The 16,910-nt window shown below is 54.4% G+C and overlaps 5 protein-coding genes across 5 annotated transcripts; 1 reads left to right on the forward strand and 4 right to left on the reverse strand.

Annotated features, from left to right (window-relative positions):
* Window positions 1–527: 527 nt before the first annotated feature.
* On the reverse strand, window positions 528–4,619 carry COL26b_000352 (uncharacterized protein; the record flags this gene model as incomplete). Its single annotated transcript, XM_053173322.1, has 2 exons — window positions 528–778; window positions 833–4,619. The coding sequence occupies 2 exons, from the start codon at window positions 4,617–4,619 to the stop codon at window positions 528–530; spliced, it is 4,038 nt and encodes a 1,345-aa protein (XP_053043028.1).
* Window positions 4,620–5,175: 556 nt separating this feature from the next.
* COL26b_000353 (uncharacterized protein) lies at window positions 5,176–6,056 on the forward strand (the record flags this gene model as incomplete). The annotated part of the gene is made up of 2 exons (XM_053173323.1): window positions 5,176–5,266; window positions 5,323–6,056. The coding sequence occupies 2 exons, from the start codon at window positions 5,176–5,178 to the stop codon at window positions 6,054–6,056; spliced, it is 825 nt and encodes a 274-aa protein (XP_053043029.1).
* A 345-nt stretch (window positions 6,057–6,401) lies between these two features.
* On the reverse strand, window positions 6,402–7,026 carry COL26b_000354 (uncharacterized protein; the record flags this gene model as incomplete). The annotated part of the gene is made up of 2 exons (XM_053173324.1): window positions 6,402–6,511; window positions 6,624–7,026. 2 exons carry the CDS (start codon window positions 7,024–7,026, stop codon window positions 6,402–6,404), a joined length of 513 nt encoding a protein of 170 aa, XP_053043030.1.
* Window positions 7,027–8,180: 1,154 nt separating this feature from the next.
* Window positions 8,181–9,102, reverse strand: COL26b_000355 (uncharacterized protein; the record flags this gene model as incomplete). The annotated part of the gene is made up of 3 exons (XM_053173325.1): window positions 8,181–8,472; window positions 8,527–8,963; window positions 9,022–9,102. 3 exons carry the CDS (start codon window positions 9,100–9,102, stop codon window positions 8,181–8,183), a joined length of 810 nt encoding a protein of 269 aa, XP_053043031.1.
* A 1,321-nt stretch (window positions 9,103–10,423) lies between these two features.
* On the reverse strand, window positions 10,424–12,317 carry COL26b_000356 (uncharacterized protein; the record flags this gene model as incomplete). The annotated part of the gene is made up of 3 exons (XM_053173326.1): window positions 10,424–10,705; window positions 10,757–11,296; window positions 11,355–12,317. 3 exons carry the CDS (start codon window positions 12,315–12,317, stop codon window positions 10,424–10,426), a joined length of 1,785 nt encoding a protein of 594 aa, XP_053043032.1.
* Between the last annotated feature and the right edge of the window lie 4,593 nt (window positions 12,318–16,910).

Raw genomic sequence — 16,910 nt, forward strand, 5'->3', positions numbered from 1 at the left:
TGCAGAATCGGGGGAGGTGCTATGGTTTGGTCACCACCCACCACCACCTCCCTCACTGCAGCAGGGAGGGCAGTAGCCATTGGATGCCGAGCTACCCCGCGTCCCCCCGCCTGCACCCCGGTCGCTGATCACCAGGAACTTAATGCACCATCCGAAGGGACCCACCCAACGTCCGTTTGTTCGACCCAGAGACCCGAGACGTATCAGTGTACTTTGGAAACATGACAGGCAGGCTTTTCACTTATTCGTATGCGCCAGCGGACGCGTACCGCGGGAGGCAGAAATTTTCATAAGAGTGGGCTAGGTGACGACAATTGGTATCACGGAAATGATATAGTGGATCTTATAGATGAGAAAGCTTGACAACTGACGTCGAGGCTCACGTCGAAGGTGTGTCGAAATGCAATCGTTAGAGAGCAGTAAATGGACCCTTGCTTTTTATTTTCTCAGTGAGCTCCCCAGAGATCATTTCTATTCTATATCATGTCCGTATATGATTACTTGTCAAGCCGTTGCGCCGTCATCTATCATGCGTCTAGCCCATCCAACTCTATCAGCTTTCCAACCATTTGAATAACTTCGTTGTCTGTGAGGTCCAGTCCTGGATTCTCAATCTTCAGCGCAATAACGTCATCAACCATACCACGAAGCCTCGATACCAGGACCCCTAGTCGCGCCCAGCCTCGGAGCCGCACCCATTCATCCACTATCAAGCCTCTTCCTAGGGTATCCAGTGTGATTGCTCCCGAGAACAAGAGCAGGGTATAGGAGTTGAAAGCTGAGGGAGGTTAGTAAAGATGTATTGGAAGCGCCCGAGCCGCAGGTTGCTTACGTGTGAGGTCTCGAATGAACGTCTTGCTTGTAGAAATCATGGTGAAGTAAGACATGAATGTCGCGTTACCGGAGAATCCCTGGCTGTCAAATAGCGTACTGCTTGGGTGCACAAACACCCGTCCAGTCTCTTGCGAAAAGTATTTGATCATTCGTGCCTCGGGATCCAACTCCTTGGCGCCTGAAACCGTGCTAGTGAATTTCTTGTCAGGATACTGGATACGCGCGATTTGCGGGCTGAACGCTGAAGCCGTGAGCGCGCGGAGTAGCGTCATTCCGGATCTACTCTGGCTTTGCAAAGAGTTGACATCCTTTGATCCGACAATGCCAATCTCTCGAAGGGCCGAGTAGTACTGCATCCGCGTAGCCGAGATATCATTGAGCGTCAGATACGAGAGAAAGTTCTCGTCGCAGAAAGACCGCAGTTGCCGCTGGCCTACACCGTCGTATCTCATCTGTTCCCAATGCCGGAAAGCCTCGAGGTCGGTGAGAAGATCACCGTCGCCCTTCGAAAACCGCATTCGCGCCTCCTTCGCTTCATTCCTCCTTTCGGAAGGTGACAAGAACGGACTGCGGGTGCTGAGTATAGCCGCGATAGTTACACAATCATCCAAACATCCAAAAATGGCGCCATAAACCATAAGTTTCGCGCATCGAAGGTCTGCAGGAATCATGGCGAGCTGCTGGCCCAAGGCGGTCATTTCTTCCCCATCCATAGCGCCTATTCTTTGCAGAAGCTTGATTGCTCCTTCAACAGCAGTGCCTTCAGGGGGAGTGGGTGACCGGGCAAGGAATGCAGCCACGTCCCTCATACCCATGGCACGAACCGAGAGACACATCTGCTCCAGAGGCACTCGCCTGATCTCAGGCTCTGGTCGTTCTGCCATTTGTTGCTCAAGGTTTCGTGTGTAGAGCTTGTAGCATTTGCCAGCTTGAACTCTGCCTGCACGACCACGGCGCTGTTTGCATGCTGCCTGGGAGGCCCAATTCTCCTCGAGCTTCCGCATGTTGTTAACAGGATCATAGGTGGTCTCCTTCACCTTGCCACTATCGATCACAGCAACGATGTCGTCGATGGTGATAGATGTCTCGGCAACGTTTGTAGCGACCACAACCTTTCTCTTCCCTCCTGGTGGTGCAGCAAATACGCGTTTCTGCTCTTTCGTCTCCAAAGACGCATGGAGGGGGAGCACATGCAGTGAGGAGTTCGACTGGAGCGCTCTGCATGTCTGGTTGATTTCCGCGACACCAGGCAGAAACACGAGAATGCCGCCCGACTTCTGAGCGTAGGAAAGTTCCGAGTCAATGGCTCTCACTGTCTCGTTGAGGAGACTGTAGTTGATACGAGCGCCCAGCTTTTGAATGGTCTTTCCCATCGAGTCGCCTCGCGCGTCGTCAAAGTCGCCAACATCGCCGCCGAGACCCGTTAAACCGATGATATCGTCCAGGTAGTAATCTTCGACGGGATACGTCCTGCCAGAGATTTCTACCAAGCCGACGCTGAGACCCTGTGACGTGAAGTAGCTCTTGAAAGAGGCGGCGTCTAACGTAGCACTCATGAGCACCAACTTCAGGAGGTTCTTTCGCGTCTTCAGGACCTCTCTCACAATGGTCAGAAGGAAATCTGTATCCAGGCTGCGTTCGTGGACTTCGTCAATAACAATGTGACTGACATCTGCAAGAGAGGCAATGACGTCTTCAATCCGGCCACCGGATGTTTGCAGTCTCCTGAGAAGCACACCAGTCGTCACAAACGTTATGCGAGTCTGGTTGCTTCTGCGATTCTCTCCACGAATGGCGTATCCAACTTCATCTCCGACTCTGGTGCACCGCTCCTCTGCTACACGGTCGGCCAAGCCAAGTGCAGAGATTCTTCTGGGCTGTGTGACGAGCATGTTGGCACAGTTTCCCAGGCCTCTGCTGTATAGTTCGTCCAGGATGAATTGCATTGACTGCGTTGACTTTCCTGAACCAGTTTCACCACTGATGATCGTAACGTGGTTCTCATCTACGATACGCACGATGTCTTCTTGAACTTGCCAGGCTGGAAGTGTCTTTCGCTTGGATATCATCTTCTGCCATGACGGATCCTCCTGTCTCTTGAGCCACTCTTCGCGGGTTCGAGGATCAGGCTTCCACATAATCGGCTTTGGGGGCCGCTGGGATCGAGGCCCAGTTCTGCGAGGCCGGGAGTCACTCGGGACCTCTGAAGCAGTAGAGGCAACAGCAGCAATATCGAGCAACTTTCCAGGTCGTTCTATGATGTCGTTGATGTTTTGTTGGATCCGGTCGATGGCCACGAAGATCTTCATAGGCTCCTCGCGATACGACTCGTCCAGATACGCAATGGTTTGCTTGATGATGGACAGCTTGATCTGCGCTGGCAGCTGGGCAACGACGGAAAAGACTAGTTGGGCAGGGTAATTAGGTGACTTTCGCACTCTGATAGCAGCATCAACGGACTTGCTCCCGTTTTTGACTGACTCCAACTTGACCTGGATGATGTCGGGATCAATCTTTTTGAAGTGGTCGCCAAAAGACGACTCCATGGCAGTCACTTCGTCTTCCCAAAGCTCCTCAGCCGTCATACCTGGATACAGCAGATCGTCTGCCTTCATAGGCGCGTCTGCCGAGACTTGTCCGATGAGGCGTTGTTGCAGCATTTCAGCCGCTCTAGCCTCGCTGTTGCCGGCCTCCTCGAAAACCCGCGCACACAAGTCGAGGGCGTAACCTGACTCCGATAAACGTTTGATCGCGGCTTCCTTCTTGAGATCCATCGAAGCGACCGAGATGCCTGCCGCGTAACTCTCAGGCAGTGCCCACGGTGGCAAATCATCCTCGGGAACATGAATCAACAGCCACTCGAGGGTCTCTTCGCGGTCTTTACAGATTTCCGTTGCTTCTTCCACATGGCTCCGTCTGAATGCCAGCTTGCTTAGCTCATCAATGATGCTCTTCCGCATAGCAGCAGACATTTGGACCTTGTTGGGATTCCAGACCACGTATTTCTGAATGAGAGCTTCGATCTGTGTCCTCGAGCGCTTGCCCATTTCAATCTTGGGAGCTTCGGTCCATCCCTTCATCAAATTCGCCCCGCCAGGACCATTGCCAATAACCAGGCTTGATGCGCCCGGCCTGGTTTTTGCCCTCTCCCTGGCTGCTTCAGCTTCCTTTCGTTTCTTCTCCGCGGCGGCTTTGGCATCTTGTCGGTCCTTGAGTGTCTTGAATGGGTCTGCATCGTACATCCAAGCCTTGCCGTCCTTTACGTCTTGCTTCTTGATTTCTTGAAAATCTTTCCACAGAGATTTGTAGTCAGGGGGAAGCACGGTGTGCTTGTTCTGCATGCTACACACTCTGAAGAGAGCATAGGTGGCGGCGCAGTGCCTCGCCTCCAGCGCGGTAGGTCTGGTGACCAAATGCTTGAAGTCGGGATGGATCTTGAAAGGGTCCAAGGTCGTCAACTCCCGAGTCTTCAGGTCCTTCGCAGCAATAGTCACGAAGCATGCGTAACCTTCAGGGGTTTTCCGGACATCGTAGACCGGCTTCTCCCACTGTTGCTTCTGGCAGAACTCGTTGAAAAGGTTTACTGGCAGCTTTCCAGTCCAGGACGATCCGCCAATGATCTGCTTCACAGTCGGTTTTCCAGCCACAGGCCCAGCAGCCTGCTCCATAGGAGACGGGCCGCCATTTTTGTTGCCTTTGGCACCGTCTTTGGCCGATGAAGCAGCAGGTTGTGCTGCTGGGGCCGGCGCGGTGGCCTTGTCCTTTCCTTTGCCTTTCTTGACCATTGTCGTCGGTCAGTCGCTCAGTGTTCGGCTGAGGCGTTGTCAGCCACGCAAGGCGGCGTTCCGATGAAGGGTCGAGAATGCAACCGAGTGACTGACGCGATTGGCAGCGCCGAGTGAAGAGATGTCGGGAATTTTTGATTCGCCCAGAGGTGTCGCTGATTGGTGAAGCTGCATCAGCGGCGGTTGCAGAGACGGCATGCAATGAGCGCTCAGTGACCTTGGCGCCCCGAGAGAATGATGGCGAGCGCCGTAGGGCGGAGCACGGCTGCTCCTGCAGCTACCCCGCTGTGGGTAAACCTCCTGCCGACTTCCCCAAATCCCCCTCCGCCTTCTGTTCCTTACCTCATTCAACCTGTCGATGCTGGTAACAGGCAGCGTGCTCCGTGGCGCATTCGCGCAGTCATAACTGATATCCTCAGCCTTGATACACGCGTGAGTCACCAGCACCGGCCTTGACTCTGTTGAGGATGGCAGGCTGAAGCGACAGCTTTGGCGAGGAGCGAAGCCAGTCTTTCTGTGGTCTTGAACCTAAACTCCTACTTTCATACCTGCAATCATGGCCGGGGCCTCCTCTGATCCAGAGGATGCCATCACCCAGGACGAGATCCAAGGGACAGCTCCGGTCCCAAAGGCCCCGAGGAACGCCTGTGCGTCTTGACATGCTCCGAACTCTAGCTCGCCGTACTGACATGATCCCGCACAGTCACGGAGCTTATGACCCGAAAGCGCAAACCCGAACCCGCAGTCGAGAACCCAAAAGCGTCGCGCGGGAGATCGTACAAAGCCCGAGACGGTCTCGGCGTCTACATCGACAATTCAGCCTCTCACCCGCCCTCACGCGTGATATATCACAATGACGACTTCGTCGCGATCAACGATCTCTATCCCAAGGCCAGCGTTCACACCCTCCTGCTTCCCCGATCACCGGCGCACAATCTCCTCCACCCCTTCGAAGCGTTTGACGACGTCGAATTTCTCGCGTCTGTACAAGCAGAAGTCCTCAAGCTGAAGGAGCTGGTGGCCAAGGAGCTGCAGCGGCGATTCGGGAAAGACAGCAAAGCCGAGGCGGCGCGTGAGGCCGTCCTGAATGGCGTCGTCGAGCCTGAGGGCGATGAGTTGCCTCAAGGCCGTGACTGGCAAGCTGAGGTCATCACGGGAGTGCACGCACATCCCAGCATGAACCATCTCCACGTCCATGTCCTCTCACGCGACATGTACTCGGATTGCTTGAAGCACCGCAAGCACTACAATTCCTTCAACACTCCCTTCCTAATCGACGTTACCGATTTCCCGCTACCACCCGACCACCCTGGTCGCGCGGGAGACCTCTTGAAGAGGGACTTTACGTGCTGGAGGTGCGGTCAAAACTTTGGGAACCAATTCGCAAGACTCAAGGAGCATCTCGCCGTCGAGTTTGCCGAATGGAAAAAGGAATGAATTCACTAGAGGCAGTATCAAAGGAGCATAGAGCAAGCAGCATCATGCATGAGAAGCTATATCGGTTCCCCAGCTCGCAAGCATGGCGAGACCCAGCTTTAGAAGAGAATTACAGATAGAATAGTCTTGTATTCAGCAAGTAATGGTATCTCGGTAATGGTCGAACTCTCATGTGCTTAGCGGTCCGCGAGCGGAAGAAAAAGACCTCGACACCATGTCTGAGCAAACTCGGAAGCGATACCCCAACGCCTTTCGTTTCTTTTGGAAACCCATTAGACCAAATCCCTAGACCCTTGTGTAGAAGTACATTGCCCCGTTCATCCGTTTACTGTGTGGTAATAGCGGTCAGCCGAAAATTCCTCCCATCATCCTCGACCAGGGGGAGCGACGCACCTCCTCGGCAGAGTCCTCGGCGTTCGAGGGCGACTTTACGCCGGCATCTTCAAGGTCCTTGGCTGCGCATTAGTGAGCCAATGCCTTTCCACTTTGGCCAGTCGGCGGAACAAAAAGGGGGCAGACGTGTGTATGTATGCGCGTTTTTGCGAAAAAAGCAGAGGTCGAGCTAACCTTCCTCTTCGGATGAAGACGACTCCGCCGCAGGGGATTCCTCCTTGTCTTTCGTGGAGGCGTCGCTCTTGCGGCCCTTCTTCTTGGTCTCCTTCTTAGGGGTCGGGGCGGCGGCGGACGCGTCGGACTTGCGAGGGCGACCGCGACGGCCAGGGGTGCCGCTCTTCGCGGGGGTCTCAGAGGCCTCGGCGACGGCAGCTTCGACGGCGTCCTTCTTGGGCCTGCCACGGCCTCTGCCGGTCGAAGCAGCGGGCTTCTTGGGCGTCGTGGCCTTCTTGACGCCTCCGCTTCCCTTGGGGCGACCGCGAGGACGGCCTGTGGGAACGTACACCTTCTTCTCGCCAGGGACCTTGGGGGGTCTGCCGCGGCCGCGCTTGACGGGCTCCTCAGTCGTGGGCGCCATCGCGTGTTTTGGTATGTGTAAACGGTTGGGAACTCAATGGAAGAAAATTGACTAAAAAAATGCCAAAATTAATAATACGAAAGACGAGACAAGTGCGACGCTTGTTCAATTCGTCGTGCAGCCTTTCTTCCGTGGTGAGTAAGAGGGAATTGGTGAGTTAGTTGTGTTGAGGAAAGAAAAAAAAGGGAAGAGAAAGACAGAACGGGGAAGGAGGACTGATGGTTTGGCATCTCCAATTGTGTGCAGCAGCTCAGGTAGGTGCCTTACCTTGCAGCTGTTAGACCAGCGCGGGAAAAAGCGCGCTGCAGCGCGTGTTGGCGTCGCTGGAGCTAGGGGACACGCTCCGGGGTAGAGAGCCGCTAGTTCAAAAGGCCCCAGCTTGTGGAGAGCTCTTTGGCTAAACGCCGGGTAGTACCCCGGACGTGCTTTGGGCGCCTTTGGAAGGTCCCCTGCCGCCATCTGCAGCTCGCCTTCTTACATGCTGCAAACCTTCGTCTACACATAAAGGACAGAAGAAAAGAGCTGTGTTCCCGCGACACACTTCGCTAATTGCCTGTCTCGACTCCGACTGAACTGGCCACCTCAATCAAGGATCCCAGGTGGATGCGCCGATCGCGAACGCAGTAATTTAGCAACAACGATGCGTACGCGAAAAGCATAGTTTGAAACAGGGATTCGTACAGAATCGTGCGATCTGGGCACGGTCGCATGCTTGCTTTTTGTGTCAGTACGATACTTCTCTTGAGCAATGCCGCTTGTGGTATTTCACGTATGCAGCGACTGAGAACCGGGAAAAGGTAGTGCTCTTCATAGAAGCAGCGAGCATGGCCAATTTGGCGTCTATAGCTAGGAAAAATAGACAGTGTGGCAATATATCGGTCACAATTTTGGGCAAGAACTTGGTTCTCATGGTTCCAGGTAACGACAAGCTTTTTTGGTAATTTTACACCGCACTGAACGTTGGCGTCAGGCCCAGTGTGCAATTATGATACAATGCTTTTGTTTCGTCCTTCCTAGTCTCATACAAGGAGTATCTTCTGGGCTTCGTTTCGTCCCGTCTAGACATCTCCGCTAGTCGTTCATGAACACACGATATGTGATCTTGCTCATGCCCGCCTAGTACGGCGAATGGTGCGCGCAGGTTTGCTGTTATCCTACTCGGCAACCTTGGTCTTGACCTTGCCGCTGGCACCGCTCTTGACGCGCTTGGCGACGGGTCGGTTGAGGTGGTGCTCGGGAATCCAGCTCTCGTCAAAGTCCTTGCCGGTAGAGGAGGCAACAGCGGTGGTGTCGGCCTCAGCCAAGGGGACGGTGACGTTCACCTGGCGAACCTTCTTAGCGGTCTTCGCCTTCTTGGCCTGTGGGAAGAGGGCCTCGATCCAGGTCTTGTAAACGAAGTAAAGGGTACCAGCAAAGGCACCGGTCAGGAAGAGGTAGAGGAAGATGCTGTTGCAAGTGTCAGCATATAACAATTGATGCGCAGCCTAGGGGCCAACCTACATCTGGGGATCGAAGATGCTGGTGGGAGGCTCAACAACGGCAGCGGTTGCGTTGTATGCCTGGACCTGGAAGATATCGCCCTTGGAGTTGCTGACGACAGCAACGAGCTGAAGAAGAACATCCTGGGGCTGCATGTCGAGAGCGAAGGAGTAGGGAACAGCCTTCTTGTCACCCGCCTCGACGGTCAGGTCGTAGCGCGCAGACGTGAGGTTGCGGAGGATGGCATCGCTGGGATGAGCATTCTCAGCCAACTCCTGGGTTGTAGTCAGAAGACCACCGACCATGGCGACCTGAATTGGGGAGTCCTCATGGTTGGTGAACTCGATAACGGCCTTGGTGGGACGACCGTTGACGAGCTTGACGCCAAAGATATCAGCCTCGGGGAAGGTAGCGGCAATGTCGGCCTTCAGAACCGGAGCGGTGGCATCGGTGTCGACCTGCACACGATTAGAGACAAAAGGCAATGGCGGCGCGACTCTTGAGTCGTGAACTCACAGGAGGCGCCTCCTCGGCAGCGAACGCGCCAAGGATGGGCAGGGCCAGGAGGGCCAGAAGAGACGACTTGAAGTAGACCATGGTGGATGACGGGTAGCGGCAGCGACAACAAGCAACAATTGAATGCGACTTGACCAAGTCAACAATCGCAATCAATGATGAAGGGTGGGGGGAGGGAAAGGGAAAGAAGGATGGAGGAGAAGAATTAGATGCGAGCCAAAGGGGGAAGAACCAACCCGATACAGACCGTGTCGCTGCGGGTGCTGATGTGTCACTTTGGCAGGCGACGGGACGGAAAAAATAGAGTGTGCGCCCACGGTTGAATCAGCAATGTGGCCTCACACGACTTGATCCACTGGAGAAGGCAAAGCACGAGAGATACCTGGGCTGCGGCCTAGCCTGGAAGTGTTCCATTAGATGGAGCTTCGTGCTATTGGCCAATCATCACATCAATTGACATGCGGAGCTCTGGAGGCGCAGGTGCCACTTGGAGAACCCCCCAGCCACCTGCCCGGGCCCGAACCAGGAATGCGGAGCTCGGGGACCTTAGCTTCAGCACATCTCATCTAGGTAGCTCGGAACAAGGGAGCTCCTACTTTGAGGCATCATCGTTCTGCTTAGGTATGGTACGCTTCTCAGGAGAAGACACACACACAAGACACGAGACAGCAAAACATAGCAATGGGCATCGCAAAACCCAGAGTCTTTCTCAAGATACCATAGTCATTGCCTCAATACTGAACCAACTACCGAGACGCCGCCTGCTTGGCCTTTTTCAGCTAAGCTCTGGCTCAACTGTAACAGTACATAGAAAATGCAAATTCCCTTTGCAAAAGAATTATAACTCATACACAAGTTAGTGGTGCCTCGTTCCAAAAGCCCCCTGAGGCAGCTAATCCCATAATCTTTGTTTCTCCATCATCTATGCCACTCCCTGCTGCCTTTCTCGGTTGCTTTTGGTGGTTCTGGTTGGCTCCTGAAAGCCACGCCCATTGCCTCTGTATGCCTTGCCTTCTAGGGGAATCATCCCACCTAACGCCGTAAACATGCTGGACTCGGATGAAACGCAAATCGACGAGGGCCAACCGAAAGAAATGAAAGGCTATCAAGCCGAAAACCAGTCGTGGATATCGTCACATCGTCCAAAGTCATCAACAGACCGTCTCGCCGGTCGTAAACATTGCTTTGAGTAAAGTTGCGCGTCATTGCCGGGGTAGTCGTTGCGTGTCGAGTCGGGTGCGCGTACCCGTTCGTGATATTAAAATAGTAGCAGCGGCAGTTGTCGCATTCAACATCGTTCAGAAGAAAAAAAGTTTGTCGAGTCGGGCCATGGGCCTCGTTGGTGTCCCCAATAGAACCCTCTCGCACGATGCGCGGTTGCTGATCGAGTACCATTGTCCTACTAGCCCGAGAACTCGACAGCCTTTGCATGGGCAGCGTTGCTGTCAAGGTCGCCAAAGTCGAAGGCCGATGCGCGGCCGACGGAGTAGCGGAATGGCAGCGTGAAGCCCTTGGCCAGTTCCGCCTGAACGTACTCAGCGGCACGCTTGTATCTCTTGTCAGAGTACTTTTCAAAGACGGCAAGGTGGTGCTTGCGAGGATTATAACAGCATTCCAAAACCATAGAGACCAGATTCTTAAGCTGGGCCCAAGTGTATCCAGAGTAGTGAACGTGTGCCGGGGTCTGGCTTGTGTTAGCAGCGCTCATTTCCAGAAGTTATACCGGTCAACTTACCCAGTCGCCCTTCTTCAAGATCAGTCGAGACAAGCAGTGCGCAGCGGCAGCGAGGAAGCTGGGAGGACTGGCGACGAAGCGCTCATCCATGATGGTGACTTCGAGGAAATACTTTGCCAGCGTGCGCGTCTCGAGGTCATAGTCATCCGCCTTACTAACCCTTCGCAGAAAGCTCATCGGACCAGGGAAGCCAAGCTCGAAGCTCAGCATGCTGAGCATGAAACGCTCGGCCTTGAGAATCTCGTCAATTTTGTAGCCGTTGTCAACCATGAAGACAATCTCCTGCAAAGATGGACAGTTGATCTCCTCGTATTTGGAGGCAACAAGCAGAGCGGTAGCGCCCACTAGTTGAAGCTTGCCAATAGAGACAACCTTGTATGAAAGGAAGCGGTCGATGTAGTTGACCGTGAGGAAAAGAGTCTCCGGCAAGAGACTGAATCGGTGGTGGACTTGGATCAGCCAGTCCATCAGGACTGAGCGCATGGACCACTGGATCTCGGCTTGGTGGTCCATGTAGTGAGGGTCGGGCAGCATCTTCATCTGCGCAACAGTCAGTCAGCATTGAACGTCAATTGCAAATAGCCGCCGCCGAACGCACCTCAAGCTCCCTCATGTACTCAAAAATGTCGTCGCCGTACTCTGCCACCATACAGACATCCCAGATCTCGTCGTCGACCTCCTCTTGGGTACGGGTACTCTCAACAATGGCCCGGGCCGTCTCCAACTCTTGTTGCACCTTGTCAGTAACCTTGGGAGCCAACACTGTGGTAGCGCCGCCAGTGGTGAGATCACCCCGGGATTTGTACGAGTGGGCAGTCGTGTATCCCTGGTCGTCGTAGAGCTCCTCCTCCTCTTCCTCGTCCCAGTATTCCTCCGGCTCCGACAGCACGGGGGCAGCAAGGGCCGAGTCGACGGGGACATTGTCGTCCTGGAAGTCAACCTCAAGGGGGCGGGCATTTTCAGCGACCTCCAAGGAGCGCCTGTTGTATGGGCCGTGGTATTGTTCATCGCCAATATGTTCGACAGCATCCTCGTAAGCAGCTTCGGTCACATCATCCATTGGCTTCCAAGATTCTGTTGTGGCTCCTGGCTGTGTTGAGGTTGTGGACAGCTTGCTCTTGGTGCGCCTCAGCAAGTGCATTGCAGGCTCATTCTTAAGCTGAGGCTGGGACTTGTACTGTCGAGGCTGTCTGCTTGACTCTGCTGTGGCGTCTTGTGCCATGTGCTTGCTCTTTGAGGGTCTGGCGTCCAAATGGGCTACAGAGGCCCGCTTCGCAACCTGCTTTGGCTGCGCATCATTGCGCACGTCAAGCTTGGGTTGCTTCCATTGCGCTACAGGGGGAGCAGCAGCTTTGTTGCCCAAAGCAGTGGATCGCTGAGCAGGGCGGGTGAGTCCATCCTTGCCGTTAGTGGGATTCTGCTTGTTGTAGTTGATGTCGACCACCTTGCTCTTGCCCGGGAGCTTGTCATTGGGTAGAGCAGCGAGGTTCTTGGCCGTGTTACTGACGTCTCCGAAGGCGGTGCGCTTCGCAGCGACCTGGAGAGCGCCATTACGAGGCATTGCCTGGAGGTTGCCGGTGGATTTGTGTCGCTGATGTATGGAATCTTGTTTCGAGGGGATGATGTTTTCGTTTCCACCCGGGTGGACTCGGATGCGCTGAGGCTGTTTTGAGGAACGTCAGTCAATAGAACAACCAAATCAAGGAAGTTGTCCCTCGCAAGATGGTCGCTGGCTACGAGGGAGAGTCGCAAGGGAGGTAGTGACTTACTCTAGCGTCCATTGCGGCTGCTTGGCTTGAGATGGCTAGCACTGCTTGTTTTTTTATTCTGTTTGCGACGGAAACCGGGAGGGGCAGTGGGAAGTATTATGAAGCTGCTGCCGGTGAGGATGTCGTGGGAACAATTGCGTCCGATAGCATGTAAAAACCAACGGCTCCTTTTGCCTATGCTGCTGCAGGTCCGGTCCTCGATTTTCGGCCGGCAGAGTAAAAGACGGCTGGGTGGGATTGAGTGAAGGGATGGATGAGGGATATTGCGACAGATAGGGATGTAACGAAGGGGCGAGGGCCGGTCAGGTTTATGAGGTACCTTTAACAGAGGTAGCGGACTGCCTCGACAATGACCGGCTGTTGGGGGAGGGAGGGATGTGGAAGGGACGGAGATATGAAGGCTTGGAAACAGCTCTGGAGGAGAAGAAAAGGTCTTAAGCCAAAGACTGTTTGGTGGTGACTGCCGCGACGGGGCGGATTAAGACCAAAAAAAAAAGCCGCCTTGCTAGCCAGGTAAGGTTGGAGCGACCCTTGGGACAGAATGCAGACTGTTTACTTGTTTTGTAAATATTTCGCAGCTGCCCACCACCGACGCGAAGCCCGTCACCCAAAGCGCGTCTTACGATTGGCTCGCTAAGGTGGGACTAGCCGTTGGCCGGCCACTGGGCGGAGACCTCTGGGCTCATCTCCAGGCGGAGGGGCTGCAGAGTCGCAGTGAATTCAATGTTTTGCGCCCCCCATCCCCGGTGTCTCTGCGCAACCGCACAACACACGCGCATGAACGAATCCGGGGAAGAGTCAATGAGCAACACGATGCGGACCCAAGACACTGGTATTCAGACGACGTTTCGGTGATATCATCCGACCTGCCTGCATCCAACCCCGGCCAACCGTTGTTGTGATTGCGACTTGTTGATGCTTGCTTGCTCTTGCTTGCACGGCCATTCTGTTTGCCCTAATGCTCGACATCCCCCGAGCCCACGCCCGCGGATGACAAGCCGCTTGGCAGGCACAATGAATGAGAATACCCCTTCTTACCTTCAAAGAGCCTCCAACGCCTTTCTTTGTTGATCGAGCCTATGAAACGAGGAACGTTGGATTTATCGGCTGTCCGAGGACGAGGACAAAGGCCCAGCCCCACGTTAGTCTTCAGCGGCTGGCACATGGGAATAGACGCTACGAGATAGCTTCCGGGCTGGAGTTGTCGGCTGCATCGTCTGTCTTTCACACAACTTGACGACACGATCCTTGGGCTCACTGAGGAAAGCTCCAGTTGACGCGGCAGGATTTCATACTGGAGTGGGCAGAAGATATCCGAAACCTGGCGCCGCGTCGGACACAAGAGATGCGAGGGTGATTCTCTACGGCGCAAACGGTGAATAATTCCAGAATATGCAATATTAGATTCTTGATGGCGAGTATCAATCAAAAGGAAGGTCACAGAGGAGGAGGAGCCCATCCAAGCCTGGGGAACGTGGTTATCGTGCCGCGTGGCGTCGAACAAACGATTCGAGGTTCTCGGGTCGCCTCCGAAACGCGTCAACGTTGCGAGTCAAGATCAAGGACAAAGAACGACATTCTCGACGGTATATCAGCAGCCGCCACCAAGAGGCCAGAATCCAGCTACGGGAAAAGCGAGCGGGAGCGTAGTAGAAGTCCCCGTACGGAATCGTTCGCCCCTGGCCCACGGCGTCTGTCGTCAACTTTTTCGTTTCCATTTGGCGTCCACAAGGGCAGAACGATGTCGCATTCAACAATAAAGATATTAAGAGCGTAGAGCATCAGAGCTGATGAGACAATGGCGACAAAATGGAAATGACCCACTCAAGTCTCGTTATTGTCAGCAAAGTTGGCTTTGGTTTCTGAACGAGTCGGGCGCAAAGACAATGCCTGCTAATGACAGTCGCAGGCAATAGGCGAAGATAAAGCTGAGCGGAAACACGCTACTGGGCGTGACGGAGGTCATTGGCAGAGAAGACCTGAGCCATCGCAGATGGGATTATGGATTGCACGGAAAAGACGTGCTTGAGAGAGGGAAGACGATGAAGAATTGGAGAGACTGTGGTAGAGATGAGGATGGCAGAATTGTGTAAAGGTAGGGACTATGTCTGAGGTGACGGAGATACGAACGACGGCAACAGTGCTGTTTCTAGTTACAATGACGAACACACGAGCGATGACAGCAATGTCAAGGTACCATAGAACAGGGGCTTGCACTAAGGATATGGTAGAGAGGGACACGCATCGGGCCATTTTCTCGACCCGATCATGGGCAATCCCACGAACCATCTTGTTGAGAATGCCGTACTGATCGTAAGTTCTACATTCCATCGACCACGCGGTCAAAAGCCGACGCTGGCCTTTAAGGACGAGACTCGTTTCCGCGTTTGCGACATGGGCATTCGTGAGAACAGGAACCATCTCGGTGATTGCAGGGCGCTGTTTGAGCAATACTCTGTGTAGGGCGCAAAGGGAAAAGGGACAGAGTCATACAGATGTCGGGAGATTGGGAACGCAAGATTCAAAAGCTTTTGTGAGATAGGGACAGGGATTGTATCGAGGTGAATCGAACCCAGAAAGCCAGACTGGTGAGGCGTTGATGGTGAGGTGCAGGTGCAGGTGCGTGCTGCAAGCTCGGTAAAGTCTCGGCAGCTCTTCCGACCCCTGTCGTCATGAGTGGAGTCCACACCTACTGAAATAACGCTAGTCTAAATATGGAAGATGATGTTGAATTTCCTCCCTCGTCGCGTCTCCTGGATGACAGTCAATTTGAAGCTTCGGTCGATAGCAGCCGTAAAGCTCAATACTTACCTTCAATCGACTTTAAAAACTCATTGCTATAGGTTTTGAAAGCCTTCAGTGACTTTTGAGCTGGATTCGACCCCATTCCATCGTCCTTTCGATCATTACAGTCGTCAGGGTCCAAAGCCCTTAGCGCGCTGGGCGGCGAACGCGAACCTGCCACCTGGTCACGTGGAGGGTGTCGGGCGCAGATATAGCTAGGAGGTCAAGGTCAAGGTCCAGGTCGCGGCAACAGCATTGCGCAGCACCAAAGGGAATCCACCGCGAATCATCAGTGTTGCGACTCATCGCCAAAACTCTCGTACCCCCGGCGCGTTTTTTTTTTGTGCGCTGGATCCTCTTTCACGACCGGCGCCCCTTCTCACTCGCCTGGCGCATATGGCGACAATTGCGACGGAATTGGACGTACGCGCCTGGCCCAATAACCTGCGACCGGCATTGGTATTGGTAGAGGCAGCGAGAGACCCGTCTTGCAGGCCGTCGCATCTGGCCAGTCGCATTGGCGCAACGCGATGCGCCTAAAGCATTCACTCTGCTTTGTTTATTTTGATCGGGTTGATTCTAGGAAGGATTGCGACTCGTCCGACGTTGGCGATGCCTCTCGCCAAATGCATGACGGAAGCGACATGTCGTCAGGGACCAGCCGGGATGTGCGCGGGCAATTAATATGTCTGCATGATGGGCATACCAGCTCCCTTTTCACCCCTCAATGGCAATCATCCGCCCGCCGCCACGCAAGCTGGACATGGCAGGATACGACCACCACAATCCCGCACGACGCTGCGCTGCCCTGCGCTTCGCTTCTCTGCGCTAGGATGACCTTCTGCTCCCAGGCAAAAGGCCAAAAGCGCAAAACCGGCGGCGACCGGACGGAGGGGCGCCGCCATCAGACTGGCTTCGGCGCATTCTCTTGCTCGATCGCACACACACATGTGTCCATTCCGTTCAGTCGCACACCCTCACCCAGCATGCGACCATGTTTTGGAATTGGCCACGGCTCAGCTGGCTTTATATCATAGGGCATCGTCCCATCCCACCGCCGTCAATCATCAACTGTCACAGTCAGCCAGCCAGTCTGGGGATGGGCGCAGCGCACTGCGCAGTTTGAAGGAAAGCTCCCCCCCCCTGTCCTCAGCAGTACCTATGCGACGACTTCGAACGTACCCCCTGCAACATGTCGCAGCACACAAAAACTGGAGAATCGGCAGTGCAAAGCCAGAATTCGCGCACGGTACGCCCGCTGCCCTGGAAGACCCTACGTCGTCGCAACTTTCTTTCCATACTTGCCGCGCCGCCAATAGCTTCGTCTTCCACTGCGCATCGAACATGAGAGAGAGAGAGAGAGAGAGTGTGTGTGTGTGAGAGAGTATGTTTGCGCGAGCGCCCCCCATCCTGTATGCGCGCTTCGTAGGAGAAGCTATGGATCGATTTGAGAGTCCACAGAGAGAGGGCCTAAGTGGCGTGGCGAAAGTAGCCCAACCATGCGCAAAAGACAGAATAAGTCGAGTGTGACGCACAAGGGTTGCAGAATTTGACTGATGCCGCCTCCGCTCACTTGCTCACTCACTCACTCTGCGCCAAAT

Source organism: Colletotrichum chrysophilum, assembly GCF_026319265.1.
Source record: "Colletotrichum chrysophilum strain AFK26 chromosome Unknown scaffold_1, whole genome shotgun sequence".
NCBI lineage: Eukaryota > Fungi > Ascomycota > Sordariomycetes > Glomerellales > Glomerellaceae > Colletotrichum > Colletotrichum chrysophilum.